The sequence below is a fragment of the Microcaecilia unicolor genome, chromosome 10, assembly GCF_901765095.1.
Source record: "Microcaecilia unicolor chromosome 10, aMicUni1.1, whole genome shotgun sequence".
Taxonomy (NCBI): Eukaryota; Metazoa; Chordata; class Amphibia; order Gymnophiona; family Siphonopidae; genus Microcaecilia; species Microcaecilia unicolor.
The window spans coordinates 181,639,516-181,656,707 of NC_044040.1; the positions used below are offsets into that span (position 1 = coordinate 181,639,516).

The following is a 17,192-nucleotide window of genomic DNA, read 5'->3' on the forward strand; positions in this document are numbered from 1 at the left end:
AATTTTAAGGTTGGGCCTTAAACTGATTTGAGTCATAATCTGAATATCCTTGACCAGCTCACAGATTAGAGGGAAGAGGGGTTTGTGGTTTGCAGTTGTTTGAAACAACATAAGAAATATCCAAAACGTGTCCGACGTTGGATGGAATGATAGGAAGATAGGGCCTGATATTCCAAGGATTTATATTCCTAACCTTGAGGCACTTTTACTGAAGCTCAACATGTGCTAAGAAGTTCATTTTATACCTATGGGCTTCTTAGCATTTAATGTGCATTGATTCCATTAGCGCATGCTAAGCTTTAGTGAAAGGGCCCCTTTAAGAGTTATGCACATAAATTGGCCTCTTTGAAAATTTACTAGGGCTGAGTGCCCAAATTTATACTCAGTGTCACTAAACTCTTTAATTTAGAAGTATAAAAAATGGGTGGCAACAAGGGTAGATTTAGGGTGGAGAAAAGCAGTTAGGAGCTTAGCACTGATTTTCAACACTAGGCTCATAAATCTAGGCAAACAAATGGTAGGCCTAAATTCATGAGCATAGGGACCCTTTAACTAAAGCTTAGTGTACACTAACAGAATTAGCACGTGCTAAACACTAAGATGCCCTAGGTATAAAATGGGCTTCTTAGCATTTAACAATAAGCTTTAGTAAAAGGGTCCCATAACTTTTAAACTCTTTAAATTAAGATTTATTTATGGTTCATTTGTATCCCACATTTTCCCACACATGCAGGAACAATGTGACTTACAGAAAAATTAAGAAAATTTACAATTTAAGAAAATATTATAATGTTGACAAAGAATAGATAAGGGGAGCAGTAGCTAACAATGGGGAACTAAGCAGGGTGGGGGATCATGATGGGGATATCAAGATGAAAAGTTGTGCTCATAAGAAAACAAAGCACAAATTCAGGAGCATAAATTTAGGAGCTCATCTTTTTTTGAATTTCATTCCTGTAAAACAACAGGAAAAAAAAAAATCCTAAAATCTCAGGGGGGGGGGGGGGGGGGAATTAACAGTGTCCACTATTGCTATATATACCAGAGCAGCCAAGTTACCCAGTTCAAGGAGGGAGACGTTTGGTCACTCCTGGTTTTCAACTTGCCTCCCAAAGGATATTCAGTGTCATGTAACCAGATAGTGCCTGTAAATATCCGAATTGACCACCACCACCACCATACTCTGCACTTAGTGCTGGGGCAGTCCAGAAGTGGAGTTTGGATGGACCCTGAAATTATCCAGTTGCCGTCCATACTCAGTGCTGGTACCTGGATGATGATTCAGCCACGTAGGAGAACACAAGTAGCTATCCTGTAGGTGCTGCCACTCAATATTGACCAGCACCCTGATAACTCCAGAGGCCTCCCAAGATCTGGATATTCAATGCCAGAGCCTGGCTATGGTCTATCATGGAATATCAGGGTCTATCATATCACAGTCAAACTACTCCTCAGTCTCCTCCCAGTCACCCCACATTACATTTCATGGCTATTTATACCATATTCTTCCTCCTGCCAGTTACATTCCTCCCAGCAACATCTCATTTCAGTATTTATATACCACTTAGACCTAAGTGGTTTACAGTTTCATTTTACAGGTAGTAGGTTTGTCCCTAGTGGGCTCATAATCTAAGTAGTACATTGTACTACTGTTGTATTTGGGGCAACGGAGGGTTAATTGACTTGCCTAGGGTCACAAGGAGCTGCAGAGAGAGTTGAACCTGGTTCCTCAGGATCTCAGCCCACATCTGACCATCAGACAGCAGCAGGAATTGAACCCAGTTACCCAGGCTTGAAACTTGCTACATTAATCATTAGGACACTCCTCCACTCTTTCATCTTTCCTCCCCCCCCCCCCCCCCACTCTTTTATAAGTCTTGACATCACCTGAACCACTGCTTTCTCCTACATTGGTCCACAGCTCTGGAATGCCCTACCTTCACACCTCAAAACTGAATCTTCCTTTCTTACTTTTAAGAAACTACTAATGTCTTGGCTCTTCAGTCAAGCTTTCACTCCTTGATCTTTCTCTTTTTTTGTTTCTTTTACTTTTTCTTATTTCTCTGTCTCCTTGCTTTTCATTCTGCTTTTTCTTTCTGTCTTTGCTCCAATGCTCCACTGAGCTTTTTATTGTAAACCGCCCAAATGCCATTGGTGATAAGCAGTATATCAAAAACAAATAAATAAATAAAAAATAAAATAAAATAATTCAGTCTGCAGCAGGTCAAACATCTACCCCGATTTCTTTTTGGGATAAAATTATGGTGATTTCAACATTGAATTAGATAACTACAAAGCAGAAATGTACAGAGAACAGATTATATATATATAAAAAAAGTACCTGGCATCTGCTCTGCCCATTCTGCAAACCAGTTGAGATTGCAGTCACAGGACCAGGGGTTCCCATGCAGGTAAACGCTCTCTAGATCTGGCAGGTAGGAAAACATTTCTTTTGGGAGCGAAGTTAGGAAGTTGTCTGACAGATATATGTGCTTAATAGAAGACATTTTAAATATCTGCATATATCTCAGGGTGACAAAAGTGTCTGGATGAAGCTGGCTAAGCATATTTCCCTCTAGGTGAACCAGTTTCAGGGAGGAGAGTCCGTATAATACGTCGGGGTTTAAAAATTCAATTTCATTGTGATCCATGTGCAATCTAATCAAGTTCTTCAGACCATGAAAGGTGTTCTTATGAAGGGTTTTCACTTTGTTGTAACTCATTTTTAAAACCTGTAGAGGTTAAAAAGAAAATTCAAGCAGAAACTCTGTTCAACTATCAAATAAGTACTTTGTCATCAAGCTAACTACTGAATCATTGTTCTAATTTCACTTTTGTTAAACAAAGAAATTGCATAAAGTAGAGGTAATTGTTATGTTTATTGGGGACTGGGGAGTAATTCTATAACAGGGCACCTAAGTGAGAAGTCCAGAAAGGCAGCTATTTGAAAGTGAATATAGGTGCCTATCAGGCTTATTTTCAAAAGAGAAGGGCGCCCATCTTTCAACACAAATCGGGAGATGGGCACCCTTCTTTCAGGGTCGCCCAAATCGGCATAAATCGAAAGCCAATTTTGGGCATCCTCATCTGCAGTCCGTTGCAGGGACGACCAAAGTTCAAGGGGGCGTGTCGGAGGCATAGCAAAGACGGGACTGGGGCGTGATTAAGAGATGCGCGTCCTCGGCCGATAATGGAAAACAGAAGGGCGTCCCTGATGAACATTTGGTCAACTTTACTTGGTCCATTTTTTTTCACAACCAAGCCTCAAAATGATGCCCAAACTGACCAGATAACCACCGTAGGAAATTGGGGATGACCTCCCCTTACTCCCCCAGTGGTCACCAGCCCCCTCCCACCCTAAAAAAAATTAAAACATTTTTTTTTTTGCCAGCCTCAAATGTCATACACAGCTCCATGACAGCAGTATGCAGGTCCCTGGAGCTGTTTTAGTGGGTGCAGTACAGTTCAACAGGCGGACCCAGGCCCAGCCCCCCTACCTGTTACACTTGTGCTGGTAAATGTGAGCCCTTCAAAACCCACCAGAAACCCACTGTACCCACATGTAGGTGCCCCCCTTTACCCCTTAGGGCTATGGTAGTGGTGTACAGTTGTGGGGAGTGGGTTTTGGGGGGGTTGGGGGGCTCAGCACACAAGGTAAGGGAGCTATGTACCTTGGAGCAATTTCTAAAGTCCACTGTAGTGCCTCCTAGGGTGCCCGGTTGGTGTCCTGGCATGTGAGGGGGACCAGTGCACTATGAATGCTGGCTCCTCCCATGACCTAAGTGCTTGCATTTGGTCATTTCTGAGATGGGCGTCCTCGGTTTCCATTATCGCCGAAAAACGGGGACGACCATCTCTAAGGACGACCTAAATGTTGAGATTTGGGCATCCCCGACCATATTATCGAAACGAAAGATGGACGTCCATCTTGTTTCGATAATATGGGTTTCCCTGCCCCTTTGCTGGGACGTTTTGCGAGAACGTCGTCAGCAAAACTTGGACGTTCCTTTTGATTATGCTCCTCCACGTGTTCCCAGCACCAGCCCAAATAGGATTGGATTCTATAAATGGTGCCTAAAATAAATCTGCACTGAAAAAACCACACTTAACACTATTCTATAAACCTCACCTAAAGTTAGGCGCGGTTTATTGAATACATGTAGTCCCTGTCCCATGACTAAGATTTAGGCATGACCATTTACACCAACTTCACTGGCTCCCTATCCGTTTTTGCATCCTGTTCAAACTTCTTCTACTAACCTATAAATGTACTCACTCTGCTGCTCCCCAGTATCTCTCCACACTCGTCCTTCCCTACACCCCTTCCCGTGCACTCTGCTCCATGGATAAATCCTTCTTATCTGTTCCCTTCTCCACTACTGCCAACTCCAGACTTCGCACCTTCTGTCTCACTGCACCCTACGCCTGGAATAAACTTCCTGAGCCCCTATGTCTTGCCCCATCCTTGGCCACCTTTAAATCTAGACTGAAAGCCCACCTCTTTAACATTGCTTTTGACTCGTAACCACTTGTAACCACTCACCTCCACCTACCCTCCTCTCCTCCTTCCTGTACACAATAATTGATTTGATTTGCTTACTTTATTTTTTGTCTATTAGATTGTAAGCTCTTTGAGCAGGGACTGTCTTTCTTCTATGTTTGTGCAGCGCTGCGTACACCTTGTAGCGCTATAGAAATGCTTAGTAGTAGTAGTAGTAGTAGTAGTAGTAGTAACTAAAACCTGGTGGAAATGCCCACGCCTAACTTGGGCGCAGGTCAGGCATATTCTATAACAGTGCACATAATTGTTAGGAATGCCCATGCTCCTCCCATGGTCACACCCCCTCTTGCGATCTACGCATTAGAATTTACATGCACCACTTTACAGAATATGTTTAGAAAGTTGCATGCATAAATACTAATTAGTGCCCATTAGTGCTGATAATTGCTTGTTAGTGGCTAGCTATCGGCACTAGCTTGTTAAGCAATTAAGTTCCATGTGTAAACTGGCTATGTGCGCTGATTTATGCTCACAACTTTAGTCACCATTATAGAATCCGGAGTGTAGTGCACAAATGCCCATCATTTACACTGGCTCCAAAAGGGTATAAACATTTGCATGCATTATGTCCATGCATTTTATAAAATAAACATGTCCATCACAGCTTCTCCCATACTGCGTCCCCAGGAATGCCTACATGCAGATCACACTCTTCCTGTCTACCTCTATTTACATGCGTATGGAGCCACAGAGGTTTATAAGAGCCTTTTCAATACATCTATCTTTTTGGACCATTTTTGGGAAAAAAAAACATCCAAGGGGAAAATATGCACAAAAACTAACCATTAGGGTATATGGGAGGACCAGCATTCTTAATAGACTGGCCACATAGACATCCTAGCAGAACAGTGGACCTCCCTAGAGGCATTGCAATGGACTTCACATAAAAGGTCCCAGGAACACATCTCACCATTACCCCCTTATATTGTATGCTGAGCCCTCTAAAACCCACCAAAAACCTACTGTACCCAACTGTACACCACTACAATAGCACTTATTTCTGCAGGCGTCACCTATATGTGGGTACAGTAGGTTTCTTGGAGAGCTAACACTTTCCACCACAAGTGTACCAGATAGAGTGGTATATGGGCCTGGGTCCCTTTCTCTATAGTGCACTGCACCGATCATTAGGCTACTCCAGGGACCTGCTTGCTGCGCCAACAGGTCTGACCATAACATCTGAAGCTGTCATAGAGGCTGATATGTACTGTTTCTGGGAGAGGGGGGTCAGTGACCATTGGATGACTAAGGGGGAGGGGTCATGCCTTAATCCCTCCAGTGATCATTTAGGGCAACTTTTTGTGACTTAGTCATGATTGAAACAAGTCTAGACCAAAACATCTAAATTTTAGCCCCTGACGTTTTTGCTTTGTTCCATTATAGCAGAAAAACGTCCAAGTTCTGGGAATGCCCACATCCCACCCCCAACACGCCTCCTTGTGATTTGGAATCACTGCATACGAACTACATAGAATACCATCTTAAAAATGGTTTCAAAAATAGTGATTTTGGACATTTTGGCAAAAAAAGTCTATCTGCCACTTTGTGCCGCTTTTTGGATAGTTTTCTGTTTTGAAACTACTACTACTACTACTACTTAGCATTTCTATAGCGCTGCCAGGGTTACGCAGCGCTTTACAAGTTTAAAGATGGGGAAGGACAGTCCCTGCTCAAGAGAGCTTACAATCTAAAGGTAACAAACTATGTAGTAAGTGTAGGTATCATGAATGGAGAAGGTGGTTATGCGCCAAAAGCAAGGGAGAAGAGATGGGCTTTGAGTAAGGACTTGAAAATGGTCAGGGAGGGCGCATGGCATATGGGCTCGGGAAGTCTGTTCCAGGCATAAGGTGATGCGAGGCAGAGGGGGCGGAGTCTGGAGTTAGCGGTGGTGGAGAAGGGTACAGATAGGAGTGATTTGTTCTGAGAGCGGAGGTTACGGGTGGGAACATACGGGGAGAGGAGGGTAGAGAGGTAATGGGGGGCTGCAGACTGAGTGCACTTGAAGGTCAATAGGAGAAGCTTGAACTGTATACGATAGCGAATCGGGAGCCAGTGAAGCGACTTGAGGAGAGGGGTGATATGAGAGAAACTGAGCCCCTATGTTAGTTAATAGTGCACAGTAACCCTCATGTTTAACAGGGCAGTATCACATTAACAATGTCTGTCATTTTGGGGTGTGTAATGGGTGTGGACTGTGCTTTAAAGTCAATGCAGAAGTTGTTACTGTACGTTAACTGTTCATTGCTCTGCATCGTCTATTAACTATACCTCATGTGGTGTAGCTGACTGTACTGTGTTATCTGCTGTGGTGTTAAAACTCACTATGGAGCTTTGCTTTAATTGCCCGGCAGCCTTCCAAGAAATGCTGGGAATCCTCCCAGCAGTTGGTTTGTACTTAATGTACGTTAACTTTGGCTGTTAACATGTGTTAGGTGCAAAACCTTAGAGCACCTTAGTAAAAAGATCCTTTATTTTTTGTTTGTTAATAAAATGAATACTCAAGAAACATGAGGAACTGAGATCACAAAACCCGAAGTGATCCACATATCAATAAAACAGACATGGGGGCTTTGGAAGGTCAACATTCCCAATACTGTCTTGCCAATGTGTCTCCAACCTGGCTCTGCCAAGAGAATAATTCAGATTTTTGGCCTTCTGATTGAGACTGCCAATAAATGTGCAGAACAGTGCCAAATTGTGGAATATGTGGGGTGTTTTTTGGTCATAGCATATAAAAATTACATAATGTGCACTCAAGTCACTTTTGCTGCTTTTCATAGCTTTCCTTATCCATGATGCATTCCATATTGCCATCCACTGGCCCCTGAGAAATATTTAAATGCATAACTAAGTCTTACCTGTAATGAATGTAAATCATTGAATGATTTTTCGTGGATTGTACGAATCTCATTACTATGCAGCATCAGCAGTTCTAGCTTCGTTAGGCCAGAAAAATCAGATTCAGTAAGCTTAACCAAACTGTTGTAACTGCCAAACAATAATAATAAGAACAAAATTAAGCAATACCATCCCAGAAATAGATTTAACAGGGTGCTTCATTGGGACAAGCTTTTTTGGATAATAATCACAGTTGTGTTTTTTTTTTTTAGCAATGTAAAATTATTGGTTTGCAAAGTAAAATAAATCCTTGCCAGGCTGAACTGCAGGAGTCACGTTGGGTATCAAATTCAAGTAACTAACAGATTTACGAACTTCCGTTTCAAAGAAGGGAGATTCAAACATTTGTAGATGGATCCATCTCAAAATAATTAGTTGTGCCCCTGTAGATTCACTAATATGGGCTACCATGTGGGCTACCTTGCATTAATGTGTGTTATTTACTCCAGGTTCCATCTTATGCATTGGGACTTATCCTATATAATAAAACGCACCTCCAACATTCTGAAGCTGACTGCATGGCTGAGGCATTCCTGCTCTCTGTATCCATCTCCTGAATTGACATCACGTACTTCCGGGTTCGTCACAAGCAGAAGTGACCAACCACACGAGGTTTCTTGGCTTCAGAATGTTGGAGGTGCATTCTATTAAATAGGATTGGTCAGTTCCTTGAAGCACAGCCAGAGCTCAGCATTCTGCCCAGTAACGCTCAGACACCAGAGAGAGAGGGAGGGGGGGGGGGGTATCTCTGTCACACACACACTCTCTCTTTCTCACAGTCAATGTCTTTCTCTCTCACTCTCACACACTGTCTCTCACACACTCTGTCTCACACTATATCACATTCACTCTCTATGTGACACACAGTCACTCACACACTCTCTTGTTCTCATACACTCAGTCTCACAGAGAGTCTGTGTCTCACACACACTCTCTCACACACTGTATCTTTGTGAAACACACTCTCTCTCTCTCACACTGTGTCTCACATACGCACTTCCACACACTCTCATTCTCACATACACACTCTCTCTCTCACAGACACACTCGCACCCAGACTCACTCTCTCTCTCTCTCTCACACACACACACACACTCGCACATTCACTCTCTCTTTAGATTGTAAGCTCCTTTGAGCAGGGACCGTCCTTCTTGGTTTATTTTGTACAGCGCTCCGTAACCCTAGTAGCACTCTAGAAATGTTAAGTAGTAGTAGTAGTAGTCTCACACACAGTCACTCTCACATACACTCTCTCAAACATACACACTCCGAGGAAAACCTTGCTGGCGCCCGTTTCATTTGTGTCAGAAACGGGCCTTTTTTACTAGTTTATTGATAATCTGTGTTATTGGAATTAGCACGTGTTAATGCAGTGGTGCACATTGGTTCATTATGTTTCAGGCTAGATTTACTTTCACTTACAGGCTGATGATCAAAACTCTGGCGCTATTCTGAATAGTGCCATAAAAATACCACCGGAACAGCACAGAAAAAAACAATGCCCTAATGCTCAAAGCTAATGAGATGCAAATATAGGCGCACTCATAGATAGCTTTGAGCATTAGGGAGTTCGGTGGGAGGATTGAGCTTGGCGGATGTGCAGAAGAGTTTAGTGGTAAGCTCAGCTCCTGTGCGTATCGACTGGTAAAACCCGGTGAAGCACAATTTATTTTTCTGGTTTCTTATATTTAGATGCAAGTAACAGACACCAATGTGTGTTTTGGATTTTTTAAAAAAGCATGGCTGCTTTAAATTTAGACGCAGGACAAAAACGCCAATGTGTACTTCATGTTCGAGCCTGCTGTTTCTCACAACCAGTGCTCAAGAGTTTGCACGGGCTTCCTTCTGCTTCCAAAAGCAATCAAAACTGGTAGATTTTGCAGAAAGACTCGCGAGAGAAGCATGAGAATCATGGACAATCCTCTCTTCTAACACTGTAACGCTGCTCTGACCTGCCATTATTTTTTACAGCAGTAAAAGTGTGTTTCAGGCACTCTTCTCTGATCATTGGGGAGGAATACAAAATGACCTCATTTAAATGCACTTGACTACATTTGCATGTTATCTGTGCTAAGACGTGGCACAGTCATTGCTGACTAGACCACTCTGATCATTCTGCACTGTTAAATGCAGGTGCTAGTATGGTGCTAATGGCCTCTAGTACCTGTGTTTACTTTTGATCATTGGCACCTCAGTTTTCTTCCTTTCACTAGCTTTGAAGAAAGTTTATGCTATACCTATAGTAAATGGTACTACAATTGAGTGTAATTTCACAATTTTGCAATTTGTGAATACACTACATCTAGTGGTAGCACTAGCAACCCATTAAAAATCCACAGTATGCAACAGGTTGTTATCTAACCAATTTGATGTTGGTAAGTCATGTCTTATAGATGTATCATACAGCAGAGTCTATCAAATTACTGTGGAACTGCATGAAATCCATGTTTGGCTCTCTGCAAAGCAGAAGTTATTGTACATGGAAGATCTTTACTGCATGGTGAATGCATTGGCAGATAGCATAATAAGCGTCTCTAAGCTGCCTGCGTTTACTGCAGAGCCCCAGTGACGTTCCTTGGTCAGCTGCCAGAGGGGTGTCATGCTGCACCCAGGGGGGGGTAGCATCCCCCCGGCACATCACCTCCAAGCCCCCCCCCCCCCAATGCATTCTTCCTACTTGCTGGAAGCAGACACGCGACTGTCAATTTCGCTGTTTCCCTGCTCTCTCTGCCCCAGAACAGGAAGTAATAGCAGAGGGAGCAGGGAATGCTCCCTGCACCCCTCCTGCTGCGTGCACCCGGGGCAGACCACACCCACCACCTCACCCTCGGTACGCCACTGCAGAGTACGCCACATGCAAACAGTGTTATTCCATTGTCCTGGGAGCATTGAGCTGCCAAGCTGTGGCCTGATGCTTCTGGGTTGCATATTAAAGGAAAAAGGGGAAAGGGGACTTGATATACCGCCTTTCTGAGGTTTTTGCAACTACATTCATAGCAGTTCACATATATTCAGGTACTTATTTTGTACCAGGGGCAATGGAGGGTTAAGTGACTTGCCCAGAGTCACTTAAGGAGCTGCAGTGGGAATCAAACTCAGTTCCCCAGGATCAAAGTCCACTGCACTAACCACTAGGCTACTCCTCCACTCCACTTAAGGGGCTAGCACCCTTAAGAAATAGTAGTGGTCAAAGAGCACCTCAAGCCAAAACCCTCTATTGCACCCCCCAAATCATGGCCCCCCCATGTAGTACACCTAACCAGACCACCCAACATGAAGGGCCCTTGTAGTGATAAATCCCCATCCAGAAGAGTCCCCTCCTCCACCAAGACCACCCCCACCTTCCTGAAGACCTTCCCCTCCCCTGCCCTACCTTTGACAAATCATTGATGTCTAGTAGTCCGGGCAGGACTGATCCCCAGTTGCTCCTGCCCTTGACAGCACCGTCATCCAAAATGGTGTTGGCAACCCTTAGCAGTAGTCTTGAGGGATCCTTTTACAAAGCTGCGGTAAAAAGCGGCCTGCGATAGTGTGAGCCCATGAAATTGCTGCATGTCAAGGCCATTTGTTACTGTACATGGAATTTCCATTATTTTAAATGGAAGTCATAAATGACCATGCGCTAATAAAAGTATGGGTGAGAAGCAATTTACTGCCTGAACCCTTACTGCCACCTATTTAGGAGACAGTAAGGGCTCATGTGCGAACCCAGCGGCAATCGGACAGCTCGCAGTGATGGCCAATTACTGCTGGGCTTGTCTACACCACGCCCCCACGCTAGAAAATAGAAAAATATTTTCTGGCATGGGAAATGCCACGAGGCAAAAACAAAACTATTGCAGGGCACCTGGGTGCACCCCGCAGTGGAGCTGTGTTGCTACCTGCAAGGTTGCCCTAATGCAGCTTAGTAAAAGGACCCCATAGTGAGGGCGGAGGGAGCCTTAAGGCTTCTTCTGGACGGGGGGTTTACCACTACATGGACCCTTCTGGTTAGGGGAAGCCTTTTTGGGGGGGGGCACTATGAGGGGAGGGGCCTTGATTTGGGAGGAAGCTACAGGGGCTTTTGGGTTGGGAGCACTCTGGCCACTGCTAATTCATAAATGTTCCTTAGATCTTTAGATTTAAAGATTTTAAGAAATGCATGTCAAGTATAGAATGGTGTGTACGCACTGATTGTACATGCACATTATAGAATGCTGGCACTTATGTGTGTAAATGGTAAGCGCTATTCTATAACTTACACACATAATTGTGAGGGGGCATTTGTCCTGTTTGTCGGTCCTAATTAGATTGTAAGCTCTGTCGAGCAGGGACTGTCTCTTCATGTTCAAGTGTACAGCGCTGCGTATGTCTAGTAGCGCTATAGAAATGATAAGTAGTAGTAGCAGTGGCGTAGCAGGGGGGGCTGCCACCCAGGGCGGGGCGGTTCACCGTTGCACCCCCCCGGGTGCAGCACAATGACATCCCCCCTCAGCGCATCGACACCCCCTCCCCTCCGACCAGCTCCCGCACCATACCTTTAAAAAAAATGTCAGAATCCGAGGCGAGGCGCAGCCCCTTGCGCCTGCCCTGCACGTAAAAGAAATGTGGACCGTCGGGCCTTCTCTCGCTCTGTCTGTCCTGCCCTTGCGGACATAGGAAGTTGCGTCAGCGGAGGGTGGGACAGACAGAGCGAGGGAAGGCCCGATGGTCCACATTTCTTTTACATGCAGGGCAGGCACGAGGCGCTGCGCCTCGCCTTGGATTCCGATATTCTTTTTAAAGGTAGGGTGCGGGAGCTGGTCGGGGGGTGTCGATGTGCCGGGGGGGGGGGAGCTGGCAGGGAGCACCCCCCCTGAGCTGACACCCGGGGCGGACCGCCCCTCCCACCCCCCTTGCTACGCCACTGAGTAGTAGTAGTTATGTGCCAACAGTTATGCCTGCCATAGACATGGCATAACTGTTCATGCCTACAGTAGGCACACCAATACCGATTTATGCTAATATTCAATGCAATCTGCGCTCATAGACGCCATTGTAGAATTAGAGTGCAGCGCACAGCATTGGCACACACAAATTGTGGCGCCTAGATATAGAATTGCCCCCAACGGTATTGTGAAATTAAAAAATTCTCAAATTCTCTCCAGATCCTGCATTATAACTTGAGTTGTACTTTTATAAAACTAGAAGATACAAAGATATTTGCAACATAGTTATGTGAAGACATACCCTAAATTGATGCGTTCCACATCTGATGGGATTTGCCCTGGGATGGCTTTGAGGTACCTGAATGTACAATGGACTTCAGTGGGAAAATAGCAGGCACATGGCTTGGGACAAGCTCTACAAAAACTAGGAAGAGCTGCAAGACAAAACTGTAAAAAAACCCAAAACAAACATGGTCTTCTTCTGCTCACTGCTTCCATTCTGTGTGACAGTTCTAAAAACGCATCTCTCCAAGGAACCATAAACCGACACAGCTCTGAAAAATATAACCGTGAATGGATCATTTGGATATTTCAACCAAAATCATCTCTTTTCCTCTGCTGAGAACCATAGCAAAATGATTCACTGCATAAAAGGTAGGTCAGGTTATCAAGATTTACTAGAGTGCAGGGCATGGTGTGACCTAGTGAAATTCTTGCATTGAACTCCTTAGTTTCAACGTCTCAATTTAGACTTACATTTACTACAGAATCTCAGGAGTGAAGTAAAACAGAAACATATTACACAGCATCATTGCCTGATAGCAGCAATCCTCCAGCTTCCCCTGAAATAACACTTGCAGCTCTGCTTACCAATTACCAAGGTGGCTTATTTTCATAATTTCCCAACCATGAATTCCAAATGACCCCTCTCCTGTCTCCTGCCATTTTCTTTCCACTTTTTCCTTGAGTGACTAGTGGAACCCTCACACTGTTTTTTGATGGTTTGTTGCTTGTGATATTTTGTTCGTTTGTGTTGCTTAATTAAAGAAAGTTTCAATAACACATGTGCATGTTGATTTCCATGCTTTTGTTTTGCAAACATAATTATACTGGATAACTGAAAACATTTAAACTCAAAGTTCAGTTTCCATGTCTCTGAGCATAACTGATCATTTTAGTATAAACACGTAAAGATTGCAGACTTGTTCTGTTGAAATGCATTGGAAAGAAACAGGGCTGTAGTGGAGAGCATTGTAGCAGAGTTTCACATTTTTCAGGACTTCTGAATGTGGAAGAAAACCAGGGCTTTTTCTGAAGGAGTACTTGGGGGTACTGAGTACCGGTACCTTTTCCATTGTCTGCTAAAATTGACCCGTGGTCCCCAAGTGTTAATGAAAGAGCTCGGGCTCTACACACCAATTCTGCCTTGTCATAGATTCTGTGACTGGTTGCAGTGGGGGCTGGCTATTGTGGGGTGGGTCCCTCAGTGATCACCCCACCCCTGAAGGGTGGCCCGGCATTTGAGTACCGGCACCTTTTTCACTAGAAAAAAATGCACTGAAGAAAACCCATGCAGGATAGTTATTGTTCTCAGGTACAGTATACCCAGTACCAAAGCTGAGGTGCAAAAGAAAACTTGAGATCCGAAAAAGAAACCTAAAATAGGCTTCAGCCATTTACTGCAGTTATAAATCTTCACATTATTTTCTGTGCCAGAGAACACGCAAGCAGCTTCTCTGCCAGATAATTACTCCAAATAAAATGAACTGATTGGAGAGGATGTGAAATCCTTGGCAGGTTTTGTTTTCCATGCAGAAGCATGACTGATATCACTTGATTATATTTCTTTTCCCTCTCTCTGGATGTGGTGCAAGCCCTGAGCAATTTGTACCAATGCCCCTAGCTGCTGCAGCTGAATAGATGGCAAGGGTGGCACAGTGCCACATACTACAGGCTGCCCACATTCATCTTGTAATGGGCAGAATCTAAGCATGCCTTCACATGCAGGCTTTAGTATATGTTAATACAACTGTCAGGGCGGTGAGATCCTTATCAAAATTGTAAAGTTAAAAGTTTGAGACAAAGTTCCCCATCTAAACATTTCCTCTTACGTTAATGCAAGGTCACTAGAAGCACAAACATAGAATTGTTTCTGTTTTCATAAAAAAATTATAATCATGCATTTTAAAATATTTTCATGTTTAAATCAGATTTTTTTAAAATAATTGGACAGAATTAGTTGCTTTTCTAAATCTGAGCTTAAGGTCAGGCAGTATTTCAGGTACAGGTGGCAAATGTCTACAGTACACGATACAAACATAACACATTTTAAGTGAAACTTGAGAATCTTGATCTCGGGTAAGAAACAGAGACCAATGAACACACAGGAAAAATAACAGCATTCACAGAAAAGCAGCTACTGTACCTGAGATCTGGGGTGTTCCTGGGAATTTCCTTTCTCCCGATAAGAGATTCTTTTGTGCTTTACTAGAGGTCACAAATCCTCCAAATAAAAAAATCTTGAGAAAATCCACCTCTTGCTGCCACAGGAAATGCAACAATTTTCTGATGGCTGCATTGAACTCCACTGAATCTTAAAGATGTGCAGATGTTTTAGTAAGACATATGTAACGCTTCAAAGCTGATTAGACTTTTTTTTTTTTTTATTCCATTTTGCTTCAGACAAAACAGTCTATAAACATAGGCTGCTCTCTTTCTGGAGACTAAAAATGATTCTTACCTCCTACAGAACTGGAGCGAGAGGGCTTTTTCATTTTATAGCAAACTAGGCACATTTTTTTCAAGGACATTCTTCTGTTTGTTCTGAGGCTTTCTCTCAAACGTGCGGGTCAAAAGCTTGCTGTTCCCCCTCAGGATTCCTTCTCTGTGGCTTTTTTTTTTTTTTTCCCTTCAGGAGATCAGAAGTTCTTTCCCATTTTGTCTTTCCTTTTTTGGAGTTCCACTCTCAAGAGAACCGTTCTTCAGTGTTGCTTCGTGATTCTCCCCTACCTCCTGCATTCAGCCTTTCCCCCTTTGGCTTAATGGTTAATATCCAGCCTACAGCAAACAGAAAGGTATTAGGAGTTCCTTGAAGGACTTTTTTCCATGTCAAAACGAGAGATGCTAAGCATTTACTGATTGGTTGCTATTTATTAAAATCCTGATTGGTTGTTTGAGGCTCTGTCCCGATAGGACAATTTCATTTTGCATCTCACTGCGCTTTTTTCCATGCCTGTTTGTCTCAGGTTTTTGTAGCAGTAGTTCTGCAGATCAGGAAACATATTCTCTGGGTTTCTTTTTCAACATTAACCATAATGTGAATGGTAAGCAAAACTGGCCTACGATTGAATTTTCAGTGCTGAACCCCCAGCATTAATATATTGGTTAGCTTGTTTGTATATGTAATTCCACAATATGCAGACTTGAAGCCATATATGTGGAGACGGCCTTTTCAAACCTTTGCATGTACTTTCCCAGCAGAATTCTATCTATGGTAACTTTCTTTAAATTAGTCCCTTATTTTCTTACTCATGTTACTCTATCTTATCTATCTACCTGTTCCATCTTTGCTTACACCCTATGCTGTCTATTAAAATGTTTTATTGTGTATTGTGTTGACACTGTAATGTAGCACACTATGAGGGGCATAATCGAATGAGGCGCCCAAGTTTTCATGAGGGCGGCCCAGCGAAGGGGCGGGGAAACCCGTATTATCGAAACAAGATGGGCGTCCATCTTTCGTTTCGATAATACGGTCGGGGATGCCCAAATCTCAACATTTAGGTCGATCTTAGAGATGGTCGACCTAAATGGTGAGATGGTTGGCCTTAGAGATGGCCATCCCCAGTTTTCAGCCATAATGGAAACCGAGGACGCCCATCTCAAAAATGACCAAATCCAAGCCCTTTGGTCGTGGGAGGAGCCAGAATTCGTAGTGCACTGGTCCCCCCTGACATGCCAGGACATCAACTGGGCACCCTAAGGGGCACTGCAGTGGACTTCACAAATTGCTCCCAGGTGCATAGCTCCCTTACCTTGGGTGCTGAGCCCCCAAAACCCACTCCCCACAACTGTACACCACTACCATAGCCTTAAGGGGTGAAGGGGGCACCTACATGTGGGTACAGTGGGTTTTGGAGGGCTCATATTTACCACCACAAGTGTAAAAGGTAGGGGGGGATGAGCCTGGGCCCACCTGCCTGAAGTGCACTGCATCCACTAAAACTACTCCATGGACCTGCATACTGCTGTCATGGAGCTGGGTATGACATTTGAGGCTGGCATAGAGGCTGGCAAAATAACATTTAGGGTGGGAGGGGGTTGGGGACCACTGGGGGAGTAAGGGGAGGTCATCCCCGATACCCTCTGGTGGTCATCTGGTCAGTTCAGGCACCTTTTCACGGCTTGGTCGCAAGAAAAAAATCGACCAAGTAAAGTCGGCCAAGTGTTCGTCAGGGACGCCGTTCTTTTTTCCAATATCGGCCGAGGATGCTCATCTCTTAATCACGCCCCAGTCCTGCCTTCGCTACGGTGCTGACATGCTCCAGGGAACTTTGGTTGTCCCCGTGATGGGAAGCAGTTGAGGACACCCAAAACTGGCTTTCAATTATGCTGATTTGGGCGACCCTGAGCGAAGGACGCCCATTTCCCAATTTGTGTTGGAAGATGGGCATCCTTCTTTCGAAAATAAGCCTGTATGTATTATTGTTTGAATATTTTTACTGCTGTAATTGTCTTGTTTATGTTTGACTTATTCTTGCTGTACACTGCCTTAAAAAAACACCGTCAAAAAGGTGGTAAATAAATCCTAATAAAAAAATAAATAA

General features: G+C 43.9%; 1 protein-coding gene across 1 annotated transcript in view; it reads right to left on the reverse strand.

Annotated features, from left to right (window-relative positions):
- The window catches only part of IGSF10 (immunoglobulin superfamily member 10), a 31,957-nt gene extending 16,523 nt beyond the window's left edge, over window positions 1-15,434 (reverse strand). Inside the window, exons 1-4 of the mRNA XM_030216365.1 lie at window positions 14,792-15,434; window positions 12,668-12,920; window positions 7,420-7,549; window positions 2,342-2,732 (exon numbers count right to left, since the gene is read on the reverse strand). Coding sequence (XP_030072225.1) covers window positions 2,342-2,732; window positions 7,420-7,549; window positions 12,668-12,906 — 760 coding nt within the window. The 5' untranslated portion in view covers window positions 12,907-12,920; window positions 14,792-15,434. The remainder of the gene's footprint in view (window positions 1-2,341; window positions 2,733-7,419; window positions 7,550-12,667; window positions 12,921-14,791) is intronic.
- Window positions 15,435-17,192: the final 1,758 nt, after the last annotated feature.